A 21196-nucleotide genomic window follows, 5' to 3' on the forward strand; every position below is an offset into this window, starting at 1 on the left:
AAAATTTGGAGTAGGTATTAAAATCCATGGAGAAGAAATAAAAACATTGAGGTTCGCCGATGACATTGTAATTCTGTCAGAGACAGCAAAGGACTTGGAAGAGCAGTTGAACGGAATGGACAGTGTCTTAAAAGGATATAAGATGAACATCAACAAAAGCAAAACGAGGATAATGGAATGTAGTCGAATTAAGTCGAGTGATGCTGAGGGAATTAGATTAGGAAATGAGACACTTAAAGTAGTAAAGGAGTTTTGCTATTGGGGGAGCAAAATAACTGATGATGGTCGAAGTAGAGAGGATATAAAATGTAGACTGGCAATGGCAAGGAAAGTGTTTGTGAAGAAGAGAAATTTGCTAACATTGAGTATAGATTTAAGTGTCAGGAAGTCGTTTCTGAAAGTATATGTATGGAGTGTAGCCATGTATGGAAGTGAAACATGGATGATAACTGGTTTGGACAAGAAGAGAATAGAAGCTTTCGAAATGTGGTGCTACAGAAAAATGCTGAAGATTAGATGGGTAGATCACATAACTAATGAGGAGGTACTGAATAGGATTGAGGAGAAGAGGAGTTTGTGGCACAACTTGACTAGAAGAAGGGATATGTTGGTAGGACATGTTCAGAGGCATCAAGGGATCACAAATTTAGTATTGGAGGGCAGCGTAGAGGGTAAAAATCGTAGAGGGAGACCAAGAGATGAATACACTAAGCAGATTCAGAAGGATGTAGGTTGCAGTAGGTACTGGGAGATGAAGAAGCTTGCGCAGGATAGAGTAGCGTGGAGAGCTGCATCAAACCAGTCTCAGGACTGAAGACCACAATAACAACAACAACAACTATAGGCAATATATCGAGTTCAACTGTCTCAGTGTGTTGTTCCAGTGGATGCACTGAAAAACAGGAAGCTCTTTCAGTGTCTCTCGGAGAGGACACCTACTCAGGAGATGACATCTGCCCAGAAGAGCTGATGCATGGTTCAAGAGGCACTGATTAGCAGGGTCCTTTCATCATAGGAAATACTCTGACCGATAAATATATTGCACATACTTTGAAGAATTAACCTACGGAAATTCTACAGGTCAACTAATGGACTCTTTTATCCATCAACACTTATCATCAAAATAGAAAATGTAAGGAGAAACATTTCATCCTGCGCCATACTCTTCACGAAGGGAAGCTGAGCATGGATATAGATGAAGACATAGAATGATGGAATGCATAATAATACACTACTGGCCATTAAAATTGCTACACCATGCGAAGATGACGTGCTACAGATGCGAAATTTAACCAACTGGAAGAAGATGCTGTGATATGCAAATGATTAGCTTTTCAGAGCATTCACACAAGGTTGGCGTCGGTGGCGACACCTACATGCAGACATGAGGAAAGTTTCCAACCGATTTCTCATACACAAACAGCAGTTGACCGGCGTTGCGTGGTGAAATGTTGTTGTGATGCCTCGTGTAAGGAGGAGAAATGTGTACCATCACATTTCCGACTTTGATAAAGGTCAGATTGTAGCCTATCGCGATTGCGATTTATCGTATCGCGACATTGCTGCTTGCGTTGGTTGAGATCCAATGACTGTTAGCAGAATATAGAATTGGTGGCTTCAGGAGGGTAATACAGAACGCTGTGCTGGATCCCAGTGGCGTCGTATCACTAGCAGTCTAGATGACAGTCATCTTATCGGCATGGCTGTAACGGATCGTGCAGCCACGTCTCGATCCCTGAGTCAACAGATGGGGACGTTTGCAAGACAACAACCATCTGTGCGAACAGTTCGACGACGTTTGCAGCAGCATGGACTATCAGTTCGGAGACCACGGCTGTGGTTACCCTTGACACTGCATCACAGACAGGAGCACCTGCGATGGTGTACTCAACGACGAACCTGGGTGCACTGATGTCCAAACGTCATTTTTTCGGATGATTCCAGGTTCTGTTTACAGCATCGTGATGGTCGCATCCGTGTTTGGCGACATCGCGGTGAATGCACATTGGAAGCGTGTATTCATCATCGCCATACTGGCGTATCACCCGGCGTGATGGTATGGAGTGCCATTGGTTACACGTCTGGGTCGCCTATTGTTCGCATTGACGGCACTTTGAACAGTGGATGTTACATTTCAGATGTGTTACGACCCGTGGCTCAACCCTTCATTCAATCCCTGTGGGAAACCCCACATTTCAACAGGATAATGCACGACCGCATGTTGCAGGTCCTGTACGGGCCTTTCTGGATACAGAAAATGTTCTACTGCTGCCCTGGCCAGCACATTCTCCTAATCTCTCACCAATTGAAAACGTCTGGTCAATGGTGGCCGAGCAACTGGCTCGTCACAATACGCCAGCCACTACTCTTGATGAACTGTGGTATCGTGTTGAAGCTGCATGGGCAGCTGTACCTGTACACACCATCCATTCTCTGTTTGACTCAATGCCCAGGCGTTTCAAGGCCGTTATTACGGGCAGAGGTGGTTGTTCTGTGTACTGATTTCTCAGGATCTATGCACCCAAACTGTGTGAAAATGTTATCACATGTCAGGTCTAGCATAATATATTTGTCCAATGAATACCCATTTATCATCTGCATTTCTTCTTTGCATAGCAATTTTAATAGCCATTAGTGTAATAATAAATTTAAAATGCTTTAGAAAGCGACAAAATCAAACAATGGGAGGTCCAGGTTGAAATATCAATGATACGGAAAGAATAGATTGCAACTCATTGTAAAGATGACACATTTGACTTGCAGACATGCACAGCAAAAAGACTGTTACACCTTAAGCTTTCAGCCAAAGCTTTCATCAGAAAGGAAGAACTCTCACGCTTTCATACAAGTGAGCACACCTCACACACACATAACTGATATCTCTGGCTGCTCAGGCCAGACTCAAGAGAAACAAACAGAATTTTTTCCTAAAAATGTGCCTCAGTAAACACACACAGATAAGCACAGAACAGCTGTCTCTGGCAAAAGCCACATACTTACACATCGGCCCCTTCACCCGACAGTCTCTTCCCTCCACTGGACTGTAAGCCACTCGTGGATGGTTCGTCCAGGCTTTTCAGCTTCTCACTCTGCCGTGTAAAAGATGGCTCCGTCTTGGGGTTGTCGACTGGAACCTCCTCCACATCGCTGTCGTACTCGATGCAAATGGGGTCCATCTCTGTCCCCGACAAGAGGAGTTCGTCGTCTTCTATCTTTTCACAGGTTATGTTCTCCACACCTTTGATTGTATGTGGACTGTTTACTGTTTTAGGAAAAAACATATAAATTTATAAGCACTATACATTATAAATATAAATATTTCTCAAGTAATGGCAACTGGATGAAAAAGGTACATCAGATTGGCATTAATAGCTGGACACACACAGTAAATGTCACATCTGGAACTGTTTGACTGTTAGTGTGTGACAAGCTTCCTTCACACCTGTCACAGCCCCTGGTAGATGACATCTGACATCTCCATTCCACTAGTCTGTCCCTGAATATAATACCTGAAAGTTGTCCAAAGCCTCAAGGATCAAACAGCCAAATAAGCGAGACAAATAATGGTGCCCCTTTTCAGTCATACCAAAAAGTGAAAAAAGAAAGACAGAAATTCTGATATCTTATCAACATTATGGTACCTGAGTAATACATTAGTGGAGGCAGTGAGACATTGTGAGATTTCATCATCCTCTTGTTGAATAGGGCGCAACAGATACTTTTTGATACACAGAAGATACTGATAATGTACAGGATGTTTGAAAATGAATATACAGGTTTTAAGGTTTTATAGCATTTATTACATCTGACTTACAATTATAAATAATACATCAAATGAATGAGCAACTATAACAGTTTCGCTTAAAAGTGTTCAAAGTGAGCACCATCGTCACACTTCGAGTCGATAGGTGAGTTTTTCCAAAATCTTGATCATTATGTCTATAGTAATTGTTGCAGCAGTGCTGTTTCTTAAGTTGGATAGATCACCTGGTAGCGGAGACATACGTACATCATCCTTTATGAACGCCCAAAGGCAAAAATGTCATGGGGTCAGATGGTGTGTGAACATGAAGATCATATAAAACTAGGTCTGCCATCCAGTTGCGACCAATCCAGTGGTCAGGTACAACGTTGTTTAACCTGTCGCGTGCTGAGCTATGCCAGTGAGATGGCGCACCATTTCTCTGCTGAGAAACATCGGTTACAGTTACTGTTACTTCAACGAAAAAGTTGATAGGAGTCTTGTTGCAACTGTACCATCTCGTGGGGATTTGCTTACCCCCAGATACACCAATTACGTGTGTTCACATTTCCATTTAGGTGAAATGTCGATTCACCACTGAAGATGACACGATCCAGAAAATGTTCATCTTACGCAGCAAAATTTCATTTGCGAAGCTGGCACGTAAGCTGTAGTATGTAGGCTTTAGAGCTTGTAACAACTGCAAACGACAAAGATGAACTGGTTTCTTGGGACTATACATGATAAATTCTCACTCATTTAAAATGTTTTTCATTCATTCCTCGTCGTTCCCTAGTCTTACCTTTGCACATGGATATACAAACAAATCTGTTTGAGTTGCTCTTTCATTTGAAGTGTTATTTATAAGTTGAATTTAATAAATGCTACCAAGCCTTAAAACCCGTATATTCATTTTGAAACACACTGTATTTTCAAATCAAATGGCTCTGAGCACTATGCAACTTAACTTCTGAGGTCATCAGTTGCCTAGAACTTAGAACTAATTAAACCTAACTAACCTAAGGACATCACACACATCCATGCCCGAGGCAGAATTCGAACCAGAACCACACGGCCACACTGGCTGGCCACTGTATTTTCACTCTGACAAACAGTCACAATGGCCTCTTAAAATAATAATCAATATGTTTTAAGATGCAGGCATTCAACTTGTTCCCCCCCCCCCCCCCCCCCCCAATGAACTGTACACTATAATTTTGTTTTCTTTCCTTTTTTCCAGAAATAGTAGTCCTCAATTAATTCTACTGCTTTTATGTATCTGGCGATATTCTAGATCTGTTAGTACCATGTCAGCTACTTCTTCATTAGCAAAACTACTTTTAGGCCTATAAACATTTTCAAATTCATAGAAATTTGATTCTGTAAATACTCATGGGCAGAACAAATTAAATGAGTTCAGTAGATCTTGAATAAACCAGATCAGTGCAGACTAAGCCTACTGTACTCCATTCAGATGCATGGCTCAACTGAGCACAAAAACACTAAAAAAGCTAATCTCAAATATATTTTTACTCTTTAACTTTTTCCCTGAACTGTAAGATCATCACTGTGCTGAATTTGAATGCACAAACACACATTCACAAAAACACTCTGCTCTTATATTTGACCTACATTTTCACGTGCTTAGAGATAATTATTTTATTTGTAATTGCAAATCTCTATAAATTTCAACATACCTGCTTCTCTGTATGATACATAACATTTATTAGAACACGCAGTGCCAATGTCCATACAGTGTCTTTCATCGAAAGACAACATCATTTGTTTCATCACCTGCTATGATAGTGCTGGAGATAATCAGAGAAGTGCACCTCCAGAAACTCTGATTTACCCATAGACTAACTGTATCCATTGAAAAGTTTTACTCCAGTCCAATCTCTGCTTTCTCCAACCAGCTTTTCTTCTTTATTACTGGATTCAAGTGGAGCGGACGCATTAGTGAGGAACTTGAACTCACTCACTGCTTAGTCGGATCTGTTCCCCGGCCCTCCTCTACGCCCACAGGAATACCCTATTCCAGTTCTGTCCATCACAAGGCAGCTCTTCACAAGGGTACAGTCACCTTCCCTCTGTTGCCTTTCTCTATTGTAGCCCTTGCACCTATTTTCCTTTCTTCTTGCAGTTTTCATAGTGAAAGAAGGCTGTGTGGGTGTTAACTGATTGACAATTCATAGATGATAAACAAATATCTAGGACACAAAATGCTGTATAGGGGAATGATGACAATGAAAATTTGTATGGATCGGGACTTGAACTCGGATTTCCCACATTATGCGAGCAGTCACCTTAACTGCTTTAGCTATTCATGTACAACACATGGCCAGATCCAAACTTCAGTACACTGTCATTCCTCCATCATAACCTGCACTCAATACACGTGTTATTTAGTTCCCGTAGTACAGGGAAGGAGATTTTAATTGAAAGTTGCTGCCTGGTATCAGCGCATACATATGATACTGCAGTGCCTGTGTTGTTAATAAGAAAGAGGCAATGTTCCTTTGGACATGCACTCATGTCAAAAGGAACAGGCACTGCAGCAACTACAGCCATTATGAAATACATGAAATGTAATTGCAGTTGAAAATACAAATAAGCATCAGCTGTATTAGGGAATGATGACAATGAAAATTTGTGCTCGACCAGGACTTGAAACAAGATTTCCTGAGTGGTTGCCTTAACTGCTTCGGCTATTCCCTGTACAGGAATTAAATAACGTGTGCATAAGTACAGACTGTGATGCAGGAATGATGACATATGGAAATTTTGGCCTGGCCATGTATCGTGCATGGATAGCCAAAGTTGTTAAGGCGGCCGCTGCATGTGCCAAGGAACATTGCATTGTTTTTCTTAACAACACAGGCACTGCATTGTCATATTTATCTGCTGATACTGGGCAGTGACTTTCAAATAAAATGTCCTCCCCTGTACAAAAATTACACAATGTGTGTACGAGTATGGGGTATGAAGCAGGAACAAATGACATTTAGAAATGTGGGTCTGGCTGTGAGTCATGCACGAATAGCGAAAGCAGTTAAGGCTTGTTGTCATTCCCTTATACAGCTCATAGCTGTTCATATTTCAACTGCGAATACATTTCATGTATTTCATAACTGCTGTAGTTGCCACAATGCGTGTTCCTTTGAGCACGCATCGATGTGACCAGAAAGTAACACCTGCCAGGCCACATATAAAAAACTGGAATGGTTGAAACAAATTTGTTTATAAAATCTTATCAGTAGACCTTTCCACTGCTTTTCTACATTATCAACATTTGTGTTGAAGCATTTATCATATGTTTTTAGAAGCTTTATTTTTACTGCCATGACAGGTTCTGGGCTTTACTGCTCATCTCCAGATGGCCACTATGATACTTTATTATCAAAAATGTTAGCAGCACGTGTACTCCTGTCGAGCATAGGGATATTTACATACAAGGTGCATTCAAGTTCTAAGGCCTCCGATTTTTTTTTCTAATTAAGTACTCACCCGAAATCTATGAAACTGGTGTTACTTCTCGACATAATCGCCCTGCAGACGTACACATTTTTCACAACGCTGACGCCATGATTCCATGGCAGCGGCAAAGGCTTCTTTAGGAGTCTGTTTTGACCACTGGAAAATCGCTGAGGCAATAGCAGCACGGCAGGTAAATGTGCGGCCACGGAGAGTGTCTTTCATTGTTGGAAAAAGCCAAAAGTCACTAGGAGCCAGGTCAGGTGAGTAGGGAGCATGAGGAATCACTTCAAAGTTGTTATCATGAAGAAACTGTTGCGTAACGTTAGCTCGATGTGCGGGTGCGTTGTCTCGGTCAAACAGCACATGCGCAGACCTTCCCGGACGTTTTTGTTGCAGTGCAAGAAGGTATTTGTTCTTCAAAACATTTTCGTAGGATGCACCTGTTACCGTAGTGCCCTTTGGAATGCAATGGGTAAGGATTATGCCCTCGCTGTCCCTAAACATGGACACCATCATTTTTTCAGCACTGGCGGTTACCCAAAATTTTTTTGGTGGCGGTGAATCTGTGTGCTTCCATTGAGCTGACTGGCACTTTGTTTCTGGATTGAAAAATGGCATCCACGTCTCATCCATTGTCACAACCGACGAAAAGAAAGTGCCATTCATGCTGTCGTTGCGCGTCAACATTGCTTGGCAACGTGCCACACGGGCAGCCATGTGGTCGTCCGTCAGCATTCGTGGCACCCACCTGGATGACACTTTCCGATTTTCAGGTCGTCATGCAGGATTGTGTGCACAGAACCCACAGAAATGCCAACTCTGGAGGCGATCTGTTCAACAGTCATTCAGCGATCCCCCAAAACAATTCTCTCCACTTTCTCGATCATGTCGTTAGACTGGCTTGTGCGAGCCCGAGGTTGTTTCGGTTTGTTGTCACATGATGTTCTGCCTTCATTAAACTGTCGCACCCACGAACGCACTTTCGACACATCCATAACTCCATCACCACATGTCTCCTTCAACTGTCGATGAATTTCAATTGGTTTCACACCACGCAAATTCAGAAAACGAATGATTGCACGCTGTTCAAGTAAGGAAAACGTCGCCATTTTAAGTATTTAAAACAGATCTCATTCTCGCCGCTGGCAGTAAAATTCCATCTGCTGTGCAGTGCTGCCATCTCTGTGACGTATTGACAATGAACGCGGCCTCATTTTAAAACAATGCGCATGTTTCTCTCTCTTTCCAGTCCGAAGAAAAAAAATCGGAGGCCTTAGAACTTGAATGCACCTCGTAGTTGACTGACTTTATGTATGGATGATTTACATAATGCAATAAAATATATTAATGTGCCCAGATGTGCGTAGAAGTGATAACATATAACATGAATGAGAATGTGCAGTTAACATTTGTTCTGGTGAAAGGTGTTTTGTCTCATATTTGGTTCTTACACATACACCAAAGCAAAGGTAAATGCACAGAACTCATTCAGTTTATACGTTTTCAATTGAATCCACCACACCAATGTGTTTGCAAATATGACAAGTCATCCATATGGCATACAAAATGGTGTTAATTGTTTAAATAGCCTTAGACAGTACAGGAGCAGATGACAAGCCCTGACAATCCTAAAACAAGGGCATTGTCAGGAGTGCCCCACGGAAGTGTAAGAGGAGTATTATTATTCTCTACATGCATAAATGATCTAGCAGACTGGGTAAGCAGCCCTCTGCAACTGTTTGCCGATGATGCTGTGGTGTGTGGGAAGGTGTTGGTGTTCAGTGACTGTAGGAGGATACAAGATGACTTAGACAAAATTTCTAGCTGCTGTGATGAATGGCAGGTAGAAATGGCATGATGAATGGCATGTAGAAAAATGTAAGTTCACGCGGTTGAGTAGGAAAAACAATCCCATAATGTTCGAGTACAGCATTGATACAATCACATCAGTTAAATATCTAGGCGTAAAAGTGCAAAGTAATATGAAATTGAATGAGTGTGTAAGGGTTCTAGTAGGAAAGGTGACTGGTCAACTTCAATTTACTGGGAGAATTTTAGGAAAGTGTGGCTCATCTGTAAAGGAGGCCAAGGAGGATACTAGTGCAAACCCTTGTTGAGTGCTGTTTGAGCGTTAGGGATCCACACCAGGTCGCATTAAAAGAAGATATTGAATAAATTCAGAGGCAGGTGCTAGATTTGTTATTAACAGGTTCAAATAACACGTACATATTACGGGGATGCTCCAGGAACACAAACAGGAATTCCTGGAGGGAGGGAAGATGATGTTCTTTTTGGGGAACTCTGTTGAGTAAATATAGAGAACCGGCATTTGAAGTTGACTGCCAAACGATTCTTCTGCCTCCAGCATACAGAAATATTCTACTGCCACAAACGTAAATTTTGCATAACGACCTTGAAGATAAGATTACAGAGATTGGGGCTCATATGGAAGCATACAGACAGTCATTTTTTCCTCGCTCCATATGCAAGTGGTACAGAAGAGGAAATGACTAGTAGTGGTAAAGGGTACCCTCTGCCACCCACCTCACAGTGGCTTGCAGAGTGTGCATGCAGGTGCCTGAAGATGGGCATAGTGGTCCAAAACATGTAGTGGCATTAAAATAAAATTTATTAAAAGTATTTGTGGGTGATTGCATTCTTCTAACCATCCTTAATGAATAAGTCAAGGAGGTCAACAAGATCCAGTAAGGTTAAAATGACATTCATCATAATGCTTAAGAAGTTGATAAATTCCATCTGCATAAAATTCAGACACTTGTGATTGCAGTTAGCCCATGATAGCACCTAGTTGTTTTTTGTAGGAGCCTAAGCAGTGGAAGTTGAGACACTGTTTTGTGCCCACGTAGAAATCACCTGGAGCTGAGACTGTACTCTAGGGTGGTTGTTCAAACACATACCATTTGAACTGATGCAGCAATTCTTTGCCAGGCAGAATATAGCTGACCACTCTCTCTCTCTCTCTCTCTCTCTCTCTCTCTCTCTCTCTCTCGCACACACACACACACACACACACACACACACACACACACACACACACACACACATATATACACACACACAACACTAGTAGTAAACAGAATGCTTCATTTGTTTTGAATGGCTTTCCTCATTTTTTCTTAAACAATCACAAAGACTCTAGAACTGTTTGTCTTTCACACAGCATAAAACCAAACAAGATCCCTTTATCACACACACACACACACACACACACACACACACACACAAAAGTAGCCATAACATTTCAGGTTTACAGAGTTTGGTGTGTCTTCATTGGTTTGTTTGGGAAAGGCAGTACAACCCCACAACACTGTCATTTTGTCCTCACATTATCATGGGGAATCTTTATCTGTTTAGCAGGTCTTCTCTGTAATGAAAGTTAAAGATCAAACAAGCAGTCATCTGTTGAGTTCTGTGGTTCTCAGAAAGGAGTTTTGCAACCCAACAGACAGAGAACGCGTGGTGTTCTAACTGCTTAGTCACAATCTCTTGCAAAAAAATGCTGAGAAATATGTGAAAAGTTGTCTGGGTTGAAACATTGTGAAATATTTTGTCAGTTTTTTGAATGAGTTCATTGCTGACTGCAGTGCCATTAAAAATCATATCACAGAACAGATTTCACATTTGGAAGTATTTTTAATTGCAGGACTTCTTTTGAACAGCTACTGTACAGAATTTGAGAATACTGACCTACAGCTTGAGTCAGTATAGCAGCTGTTCTGTCCATTTACTGTTTCCCATGCCACATGAAAATGGAGTTACTTTGTGGATAGCCCTATTTCAGATGTATATTGATTCTGATATCTTCTATGGTGAATTTGTTGGGAACATATGGCACTGAAACTGATAGCATGTAAATTTCATATAAATAAATACACATTTTTTAAGGTAGTGGTGATATGCAGCTTTTAAATATTTCTGAAAATACAAGGTCTGTCCAAAAAAATTCTGGAACTTTGTCTACAAAACTTTTCTATGCTTACCTTTTACTTGTTGTGTATGGTCTCCTTCCACTTCCGGAATCAATCTTGGTACACCTCCTGCTAGGTCGTGTTAAGTGCCATCTGCAGATTTTCTTTTATATTGTCTACCGTTGTAAATCTTCATCCCTTCAATTGGGTTATCAACTTTGGAAATTAAAAAAAGTCCACAGGGACAGGTCTGGAGAGTACGGAGGATGAGTCAGCACAGTGATTACATTTTTTGTGTAATAGTCACACACCAACAGGGATGAATGTGCAGGTGCATTGTGGGGTCTTGCCCTCTCGATTCTTTACAGGGTGCCTATAGGATATTGCTTTCTCGGATAGCTATACAACAATTCAAGCAAATCACAGTAATAGTTTTTATTACAATAAAGAAGACTGACAATACTTAAATTCAGATTTACATGTTGTTGCAAGTAATGGGCGACATGCAAACAGTCAGTGTCCTTTGCTATATACAATGTCCATGTAAGCAATGGATATGCTCTCTTCTAAAGCGTGGTTTCTACCAGTGTTCGTCTTCTACTGCCCTGGTCTAAAACTGTGCTGGTCTGCTACTCTCTGGGTCTAGTACTGTGCTAATATTGTGCGGCCGAGGCTGGCAGAAGCAGCACTTGTATTCTTTTCTTGTAGAGGCTTCTCCTGTCATGGTGCGGTCCTAGTCAAATGGCTGACCTCATCTCCCAGACTCCTCTGCTCTTGTGTTTATCATCATGCTGACACTTTTCAATACATTGTGTAATGTAATTGAGCGTTGGAGAAAAGGTTTATCTGAAGCGAAAAGTATGATGCCCACAGTAAAGAGTTAAGGTAATTTCATGATTGTATTATGTTGCCAGAAAATGTGTTTAATTTATTTAATTATGAATATGTTCTTTTATGATAAATAATGGACTTGTTTAAGATTATAAATGCTATATATATATATATATGACCAAACAATCTAGGAAGTGGGAATATTTGCAGCTTCTGAACACATGTTGGCTTGCCCGCCATTTTTTTTTTTTTTCCAGTCCTGGAGGAAAACGGACTTGCTTTTGTGACAAGTGAAGTATAATGGATTTAGATTATCAATGTTGATAGTGAGAATGGTGTAGTTTCTAACAAAAAGTATGAATAAATATAATTTTTAGCTTAAATAATTTCCAATCCAGTGGAGTTTATTTAAACAGCAGAAAACCCAGGCCATGCTTGATGTTGGGATGATTATTTTGCAGACAAAGAAAACTATGAACCCCCCTAGACAAACGAGATCTGCAGTGTGTAATCATTAAGCAACTACTAAAAAAATAATTCGTGCTGAAATTGTGCTGGGACTGGTTGTATTATTCCCATTCAAAAACAAGTGGTGAGAGTGTTGTCCTACCACACTATACTGCATAAGATTCTACAAACAATTTTTCAGTTACCTAAGAAACGAGTAAGATAACAACCAGTACAGTTGGAACATGCATTATCATGATGCGAGAGCCATGAATTGTCTCCTCACATTTCAGGCTGTTTCCTTCTCAAATTTTCTCGGAGGCATCGCAACATGTCCCAATAGTACCATCGATTAACAGTTTGTCCCTGTGGCACGAATTCATGACGAACTACTCCTTCAAAGTCAGAGAAACTATCAGCATGGCTTTGACATTTGACCTGATGGCTTTTTTGGGTCTTGGAGAACTTTTCCCAACTCATAGTGAAGATTGAACTTTGGTCTCACCATCATAACCATACACCCACATCTCATCAATTATGATTCTCATCAGCCGCACCTCGTTCTCATTTGTGTGATCCAAAAGCTCTTCACAGATTGCGAGGTGAAGGTCTTTCTGGTCCTGACTCATGAGCCATGGGACAAATTTTTCAGAAACACAATGCATTCCAAGATGCTGTGACAGGATTTTATGACACGATCCAACTGAAATGTTACATCCTTCTGCAATCACTTAGACAGTCAGTCTTCGATTGGCACACACAATTTCATTGAAGTTCCTGACATGAGCATCGTCCGTAGACATCGAAGGGTGCCCTCAACAAGGGTCAGCATTAACTTCTGTCCTGCCATTTTTAAACCATGTGTCTCTGTGGAGGTTTTCTTGAGTTGCATGCAAAATTTAGTGCAGATTCATTGCTTCTCTGACTCTATCATCTCAAAATTTGCAAACTGTGTGACACGACGTTCTACCCAATATAGCACTCAGTGATAGCAGACATACACCAATGAAACTTCTGGCAGTTACACATTAAACACAGGCGTGTGCAGAGGGATGCTCACATGCAATATTGGCACGAAATCACAAATATTCTGGAATTTTCTGAACAGTCCTTGTACATGGGTTGTCCCAATAACCGTATCACTCCATTAAAACTATCAGTTTCAGTCAAACAGCAAACTACCATTAGGTACAATATAAACAACTATAATTAGGTACAATGACCACAAATCAAAAACTATCATTACACAAGATTACCCAGAACTCCACTGACAAACTTTCAGAGGTGGGAGTATGGACCAAAACAATAAAAAAATCTGGTAAACATAGGCTCAAAAACACATATCTTAAGAGCTGTGAGAACTTGATCATCTTCGATACTGTTGAACACATCTCTTCTACTGACAGCTCTGTTTTCAGTGTGTTTGGAGGAGGCAGTATGATCTAAAACAAGAAAAAAAATGTCCAGTAAGCATTAAAGGAGAGTTCTAAAATGCATACCTTAAGGAATAAGAATATCTGTTTGGTAGAAGAGATTATTTTGTAATGCTCACAGCTCTTGAGGTATGCACTTTAGAGTCCATGTTTATTGGATATTTTTTTCTTGTTTTTGTTCATACTATCATCTCTGAAAGATACTTGGTAGATTTCTGGTTCATTCTGTGCATCCAAAAACATTTGTCACACAACCCATATTTACAATTACTTAATGTTAATTACAGGATATGCACACATCATGATCACTTGCATTTAAGTCAATGTAATATATTAACTGCATCAAAATTACTGAATCCAGGAAAGTTCCTGATTTATACAGGTGATTCTTATTAGTGTTTAAAATCCTTTAATGTTTAATATAAGGAACATGGGGCTGCAAATGTTGGCAAATATGCCAAAAGCAGTGAGAAATGTTGAGCATGTCACATCAGCACATGACTTACATCATTGCATGTGCAGCAGTTGGACTTGGCCACGAAGGGGTGATTCAATGATGCAATACTTGCATTTGGACAAACGGTGGAAATTTTGAACATCTTTTATTTATGTGATCTACTGTGAACACAGAAGTTACAGAAGTATTGTCCTCAGTGCAACCAAGGCAAAGCTGTTCTTTTTGTGTTCCTTTCCTTTCGTCCATTCTTTTTTTGTTTACAGACATTATTTACTAAAGAAAGCGAGGTCATTTACTGCTAACAGTGCAGTTCAAAAGCTTATACTCATTTACTTGTGACACAATATGGTAGGTTTTTGTTGTATTGTACTTTGCAATAAACCATCAGTTGCAGTGAGACTGGTAAATGAAATAACAAATCTTACTTCAATGTAGACAGATAACTGTTTAACTTAGAGAAAAAAAATACTACGTTGCAGACAAAAGACTTGAACCATGAGCCTCACACGCTAACGTTGGGCACGCAGTCCCGGAGCTACACCGACATGAATACTTGACTAGTGTTGGGATGATCAGGTGTGACAGACCGACAGGCTCAACTGCTGCACATGTGGTGAGATATATCACCTGCTGATGTCACACATACAATATTTCTCATCTGCTTTAGGGGTATTTCCTGATATCCACAGTCCTATGTTTCTTATATTAAATTACTTGTCTCAGTGTCATCTACATCACTTCAGAGGTTTTTAAATGTTAATAAGAGTCACACTATAAATTATGTCTGCCCCCGGTAGCTGAGTGGTCAGCGCGACGGACTGTCAATCCTAAGGGCCCGGGTTCGATTCCCAGCTGGGTCGGAGATTTTCTCCACTCAGGGACTGGGTGTTGTGTTGTCCTAATCATCACCATTTCATCCCCATCGATGTGCAAGTTACCGAAGTGGCGTCAAATCGGAAGACTTGCACCAGGCGAGCGGTCTACCCGACGGGAGGCCCTCGTCACACGCCATTATTATACTGTAAATTATGTCAAGCTGTTCCAGTACATCTTCATGGCTGAGTGGTCAGCCTAAATGGCTGCCATGCAGAAGATATGGGTTTGATTCCTGGTACTGATAGGCAATCTTCCTCGGTGGGAGCACTGGTACGGGCTGCGCTTACTCTTTTGATACCTTCTGAGGAACTATTTGACCAAGTAGTAATGGCTCCACAGTTTGAAAAATCTGGAAAACAGCCAGGAGAACGTTGTACTGACCACAACAAGCTCCCCATACCGCAAGCCGAGGGTAGAGACCGTGAACGTTACACATTCCTTCGGCCTTCGAGGACTCGCGAGGAGCTCGTAGTTTGCTCGGGCTGTTTCAGCTCGAGTGCCAATCAGGGAACAGCCAGGTGCCCGTGGACAGCAGAGGGCTGGAGTAGGCAAACAGCTAACATACAGGCAGCCCAGGTGTAGCGTACATACCAGCAGGACGGGGTGGCCGCATGGTTCGCACATTCACAGAATGTGTGCAACATGGCTATTGGGCCCACAGCACAGGGTTGGGACTGTAATTGTAACATGTCGGCTGGCTCCAGATTGCTGTTACACTGTCTTTCAAAGACAGAGGCAAAATGTAGAAGTCATTCTAAAGAACAGTAAATCTAAGTGTATCTCTTGTATCAGCAAGTAGTTCAAAGCATAGAATAAGAAAACTAGGTACAGGTGGTGGACAAAAATTTGGAAACATCACGAGCATGACACATTACCATGCCTAATAAGGTGCAGGGAAATCATTGGCATTCAAAACAGCTTCCAGTCATCTCGAAATTGTTAAATACGAGTCCTGTATGGTTTTCAAGGGACTCTTACATCATCCCTCCTGCAAAATAGTGGCAAGTTCAGGAAACGATGATGAGAGATGGATAGCGATTGAACACCCTGCTCTCCAAAATAGACCACAAAGGCTCAGTAATATGAAGGTGTGGTGACTGGCTGGCAGGGGAGGTGCAACAATTCATCCTCGTGCTCATAAAACCAGTCCTACATGACACCACCTGTATGAACAGGGGATCTGCCATCCTGGAACACAGCATGACCATTGAGGAACGAACACTGCACCATGGGATGGATGTAATCATCCAAACCAGGCCATAATTCTTGAAGGTAACGTGATCTTGCAGGGTTGCTGTGGGACTCGTGGAATACCATGGTACGGCTGCCCAAATCATCGCTGAACTCGTGCCGTGTTTCGTTCTCGGGATGTAAACTCGGCCAGAAGTTGGGAATAGTGTGAAATGAGACTGATCTGACCAAATGGTAATCTTCCATTGCTTCATTATCCCAAGTTTTATGGCTCCAGCAGGTTTTCCTCTTGTAGGCACTTACATCACTGATGAGTGCTTTTGGAATGTTTTGATGTTGCAGGGTTCTCGAATGTGACATAGCAACTTTTACAACTACCATCCTCTTACTTTTGTCACAACCTTCTTCAATGACTATCCATCATGATCACTCAATACACGACTTACATCAGTGTTGTGACACAGTGGATGATGTTTTTCCGCTTTCCCTGTATGTAGTATAAATCTTCAAAATGGTGCATCTTGAAAAACCAAACACTTCGGCTACCACGGTTATGAAAGCACTCTCATCATACAAGCACCAACAATTTACCCTCATTCAAATTTACATGTGCCATCTGTACCCTTCCCCCCGACACTAGCTTTTCTGAACTACAAAGGTTTGAGATATTCTCGCAATACGTGCTTCCCTACCACAATCTGCATCAATCTCCACTAACCCCCTGCCCCATACACACTGCAAAGTATGTATGGAACCAGCCTAGTATTCAGGGGCAGTGTTCAGCCATTAATGCCAAGATAACACGTCTGACAGTACTTACAGCAAGCCACGTCGGCACAGTCGTAGTCCTCGAAGCTGACTACGTACATGGAACACGCGCTCTCTACTCCACTAAGTATCACTCGTTCTATGTGATATACATGGCCGTAGTTTGCAAAATACTGCTTTATGTCATCTGCAGTTAACTTCCCATTATCTTTTTGTACTTTCACTATGATCCTGTCCTTCAGTCTTGTGTTTAACGAAGTGTCAACCTGAAACAAAATAGGAAATATGTTACACAGAACTCTGTCTACCTTTGTTCCACCTGCATTTCACATGATGTTGAACTTATTGTACATTCAGAATACAATGACAGTTATTTCATAATAGCAACAAAATACTACTGCAACTATACATATCAGTACGTTTAAAAAACACAGTTTGTCAAGCCTGTAAAGGCTTTACGTGTGATTCAGTTATGTATTATGTTGTTGTTGTTGTTGTTGTTGTCTTCAGTCCAGAGACGGGTTTGATGGAGCTCTTCATGCTACTTATGCAATCTTCTTCATCTCCAAGTAACTACTGCACCCTACATCCTTCTGAATCTGCTTAGTGTATTCATCTCTTGGTCAGCCTCTACAATTTTTACCCTCCATGCTGCTCTCCAGTACGAAATTGGTGATCCCTTGATGCTTCAGAACATGTCCTGTGAACTGATCCCTTCTTCTACTCAAGTCGTGCCACAATTTCCTATTCTCCCCAATTCTACTCATACCTCCTCATTAGTTACATGATCTACCCATCTAATCTTCAGCATTCTTCTGCAGCACCACATTTCAAAAGCTTCTATTCTCTTCTTGTCTAAACTATTTATCATCCATGTTTCACTTCCATACATGGCTGAACTCCATACAAATACTTTCAGAAAAGACTTCCTGACAATTACATCTATATTCAATGTTGAGAAATTTCTGTTTTCAAAAACACTTTCCTTGCCATTGCCAGTCTGCATTTTATATCCTCTTTACTTTGACCACCCATCAGTTATTTTGCTTGCTCCCCAAATAGCAAAACCCATCTACTACTTTATGTGTCTCATTTCCTAATATAATTCCCTCAGCATCACCTAATTTAATTCGACTACATTCCATTATGCCCGTTCTGCTTTTGTTGGTGTTCATCTTATATCCTCCTTTCAAGACACTTTCCATTCCATTCAACTGCTCTTCAAGATCCTTTGCTGTCTCTCCAAATTTTTCTTTAGTTTCCTTTACTGCTTGCTCACTATACAGATTGAATAACAACGGGGATAGGTTACAACCCTGTCTCACTTCCTTCCCAACCACTGCTTCCCTTTCATGCCCCACGACTCGTACAACTGGTTTCTACAAAAATTGTAAATGGTCTTTCACTCCCTGTATTTGACCCCTGATGCCTTAAGAATTTGAAAGAGAGTATTCCAGTCAACACTGTCAAAAGCTTTCTCTAAGTCTACAAATGCTATAAACATAGGTTTGTCTTTCCTTAACCTATCTTCTAAGATAAGTCGTAGGGTCAGTATGGCCACGCATGTTCCAACATTTCCACAGAATACAAACTGGTCTTCCCCGAGGTCAGCTTCTATCAGTTTTTCATTCGTCTGTAAAGAATTTGTGTTAGTATTTTGCAGTCATGACTTACTAAACTGATAGTTCGGTAATTTTCACACCTGTCAGCACTTGATTTCTGTGGGATTGGAATTATTATATTCTTCTTGAAGTCTGAGGGTCTTTTGCCTGTCTCATACATCTTCCTCACTAGATGGTAGAGTTCTGTCAGGGCTGGCTCTCCCAAGCCTATAAGTAATTCTAATGGAATGTTGTCAACTCCCAGGGCCTTGTTTCGACTTTGGTGCTCTGTCAAACTCTTCATGCAATATCATATCTCCCATTTCATCTTCATCTACATCCTCTTCCATTTCCGTAATATTGCCTTCAAGTACGTCGCCCTTGTGGAGATCCTCTTCCACCTTTCTGCTTTCTCTTCTTTGCTTCGAACTGGTTTTCCATCCAAGCTCTTGATATTCATGCAAGTGGTTCTCTTTTCTCCAAAGTTCTCTTTAATTTTCTCGTAGGCAGTTATGTATACAGTAGAGAAATAAGCCAAAGTTAGAAACATTGCAGCCTGGTGTTTCCTGAATTGCGAAAAGAGAATCTTCTTAGTGATTATATCGCAAAGGGTTAAAAAAATATGATGAAAACTAATGAATTTTTGTGATCAACAGAAAAATCTGTTATCAGGAGTAAGTGCCCCTCCACAAAGTGTTTTTCACAATGTGAACAGAGAGTGACTTGCAGCAAAAATTTTCTACTCCGTGGAAAACTTTGTATAAAGTGCATGATCACTAAGTCAAAAAATTAGAGCTTTTTTTTGTCCTGAAGTCTCAAGTCTTTCACAGCCAGATCAATAAATTTTCCATTTACCCTCAGCTGTCTGATAGATATTATATACCTGGCATGGATCTTTCCAAACAGTTTTTCCTTAGAACGGTCCTGCCCTTTTTCATTTTCCATTTCTGGCACGCTTCAGGACTGTTCTTTAATACACTTCATAATTCCTAATTCTGCCTTACCAGTTAATTCTCTTCATTTCTAAACAATGTCAGAGCTTTCCAAATATTGCTCCTCTTTCTTCTCTGTCACAGTTTCTGAACCATAATAAATAAGCTCCAAATATCGCATTTTAAAAATCTCTTGTGTTCTTTTGGTCCCCAGTTCTTGTATTTTTCAAATGCTTCCTTTCCATAAGCTGTCCCTTTCATTGTTTTCTGTTGTAGCTTCCACAAGCATAAAGTACAATTCCTAAGAAAGTGAAGACATTCACTTGTTCCACAGTTTTTTTTTCTGTAGTGTTATTTTATTTGAATTATGCACTCAAATTTTTTCCCTTTTTTATTATTGCCTGTTATTTTTATTTCCTGGGGACCTACTCCAGTTTCTGCTAAGATTATCTGCATATTTAGTAACTTTCATTCTCCCTTCACCTACTTTTGTTCTGCCTATATCAATCAAGATTTCGTTCAGAGGTCTATGGCCAAAGATATAAAAGAGGGTTGGAGGAATGCAGCAGCATTGTCTCACACCCCTCAGCATTGTCTTACACCCCTCTTCATATTTATTTGACTTTTGTGCACTCTAACTGTCACTTTGTTTTAAGTATGACGTTCTTATAAATGCATAGGCTTCTGCGACCAGAGTCAGTTGACCCTGAAGATGATCACTGTAGCTGCGTTGGTTTCCCCAGTATAGTTTCTTACATTATGACATAGTACGGTACTCAGAAAACTTTCGTGTCATATCACACTCTTACTAGTCACCTGCTCTCCCTATCTTTTCCTATTTCTGTATCTGTTTCCCACATCTTAGTCAACGGCTTCCATTTAGTCAATTAAAGGTCTTTTCCTCCAGCCTATAAAGGATACGTATGGCTCTCTGTCAACATTATTTTTATCAACATGCTCATACATCCAACGGTATCCAAAGTCTCAGACTCCAAATTGAACCAAAGACAAGTTTTTCTCTATCTCGTTATTCATTCTTCTCAGTATTATACAGGCACTGGCTTCAGCAGTATCAGTCCTGCAGTCATTGCACTTAACTTCTTTCATCAGGGGATTGCAGCTGCATTACAAAAACTTTTGGATATACAAGGAGTGTGAGAAAAGCTGAGAGATGGACAACATTGTGAGTGATGTGCAATTGCTTTGTTGTTCCGCCTGTGTAGACCGGTGCTCAGTCCAAGTCTCCATAAGGACAATCCAAGAAATGTGCTCATTGATCTTCTCGAGAGGATTGCCAGTGACCAAAAATGGTTCAGTCGTGTGATCAGAGGTAATAAATTTTGGATTTTTGAGTCCAATCCTGAGACAAAGTGGCAAAGTGAGATGTCTTCAACCGAAAAATTTGAATGGGCAAATCAAATATCGAAACAACGCTGATTTGCTTTCTTGACAGTAAAGTGTCGTGCATAAAGAATTTGTTCCTCCAGGACAAAGTGTCAACCAAGTGTTTTA

The 21196-nt window shown here is 40.8% G+C and overlaps 1 protein-coding gene across 1 annotated transcript in view; it reads right to left on the bottom strand.

Moving 5' to 3' along the window:
* LOC126214937 (uncharacterized) overlaps positions 1 to 21196 on the bottom strand; it is a 212629-nt gene that overhangs the window by 17779 nt on the left and 173654 nt on the right. Inside the window, exons 7-8 of the mRNA XM_049941575.1 lie at positions 17204 to 17417; positions 3001 to 3262 (exon numbers count right to left, since the gene is read on the bottom strand). Of these exons, the coding sequence (XP_049797532.1) occupies positions 3001 to 3262; positions 17204 to 17417 (476 nt within the window). The remainder of the gene's footprint in view (positions 1 to 3000; positions 3263 to 17203; positions 17418 to 21196) is intronic.

Source organism: Schistocerca nitens, chromosome 12 (genome assembly GCF_023898315.1).
Source record: "Schistocerca nitens isolate TAMUIC-IGC-003100 chromosome 12, iqSchNite1.1, whole genome shotgun sequence".
Classification (NCBI taxonomy): domain Eukaryota; kingdom Metazoa; phylum Arthropoda; class Insecta; order Orthoptera; family Acrididae; genus Schistocerca; species Schistocerca nitens.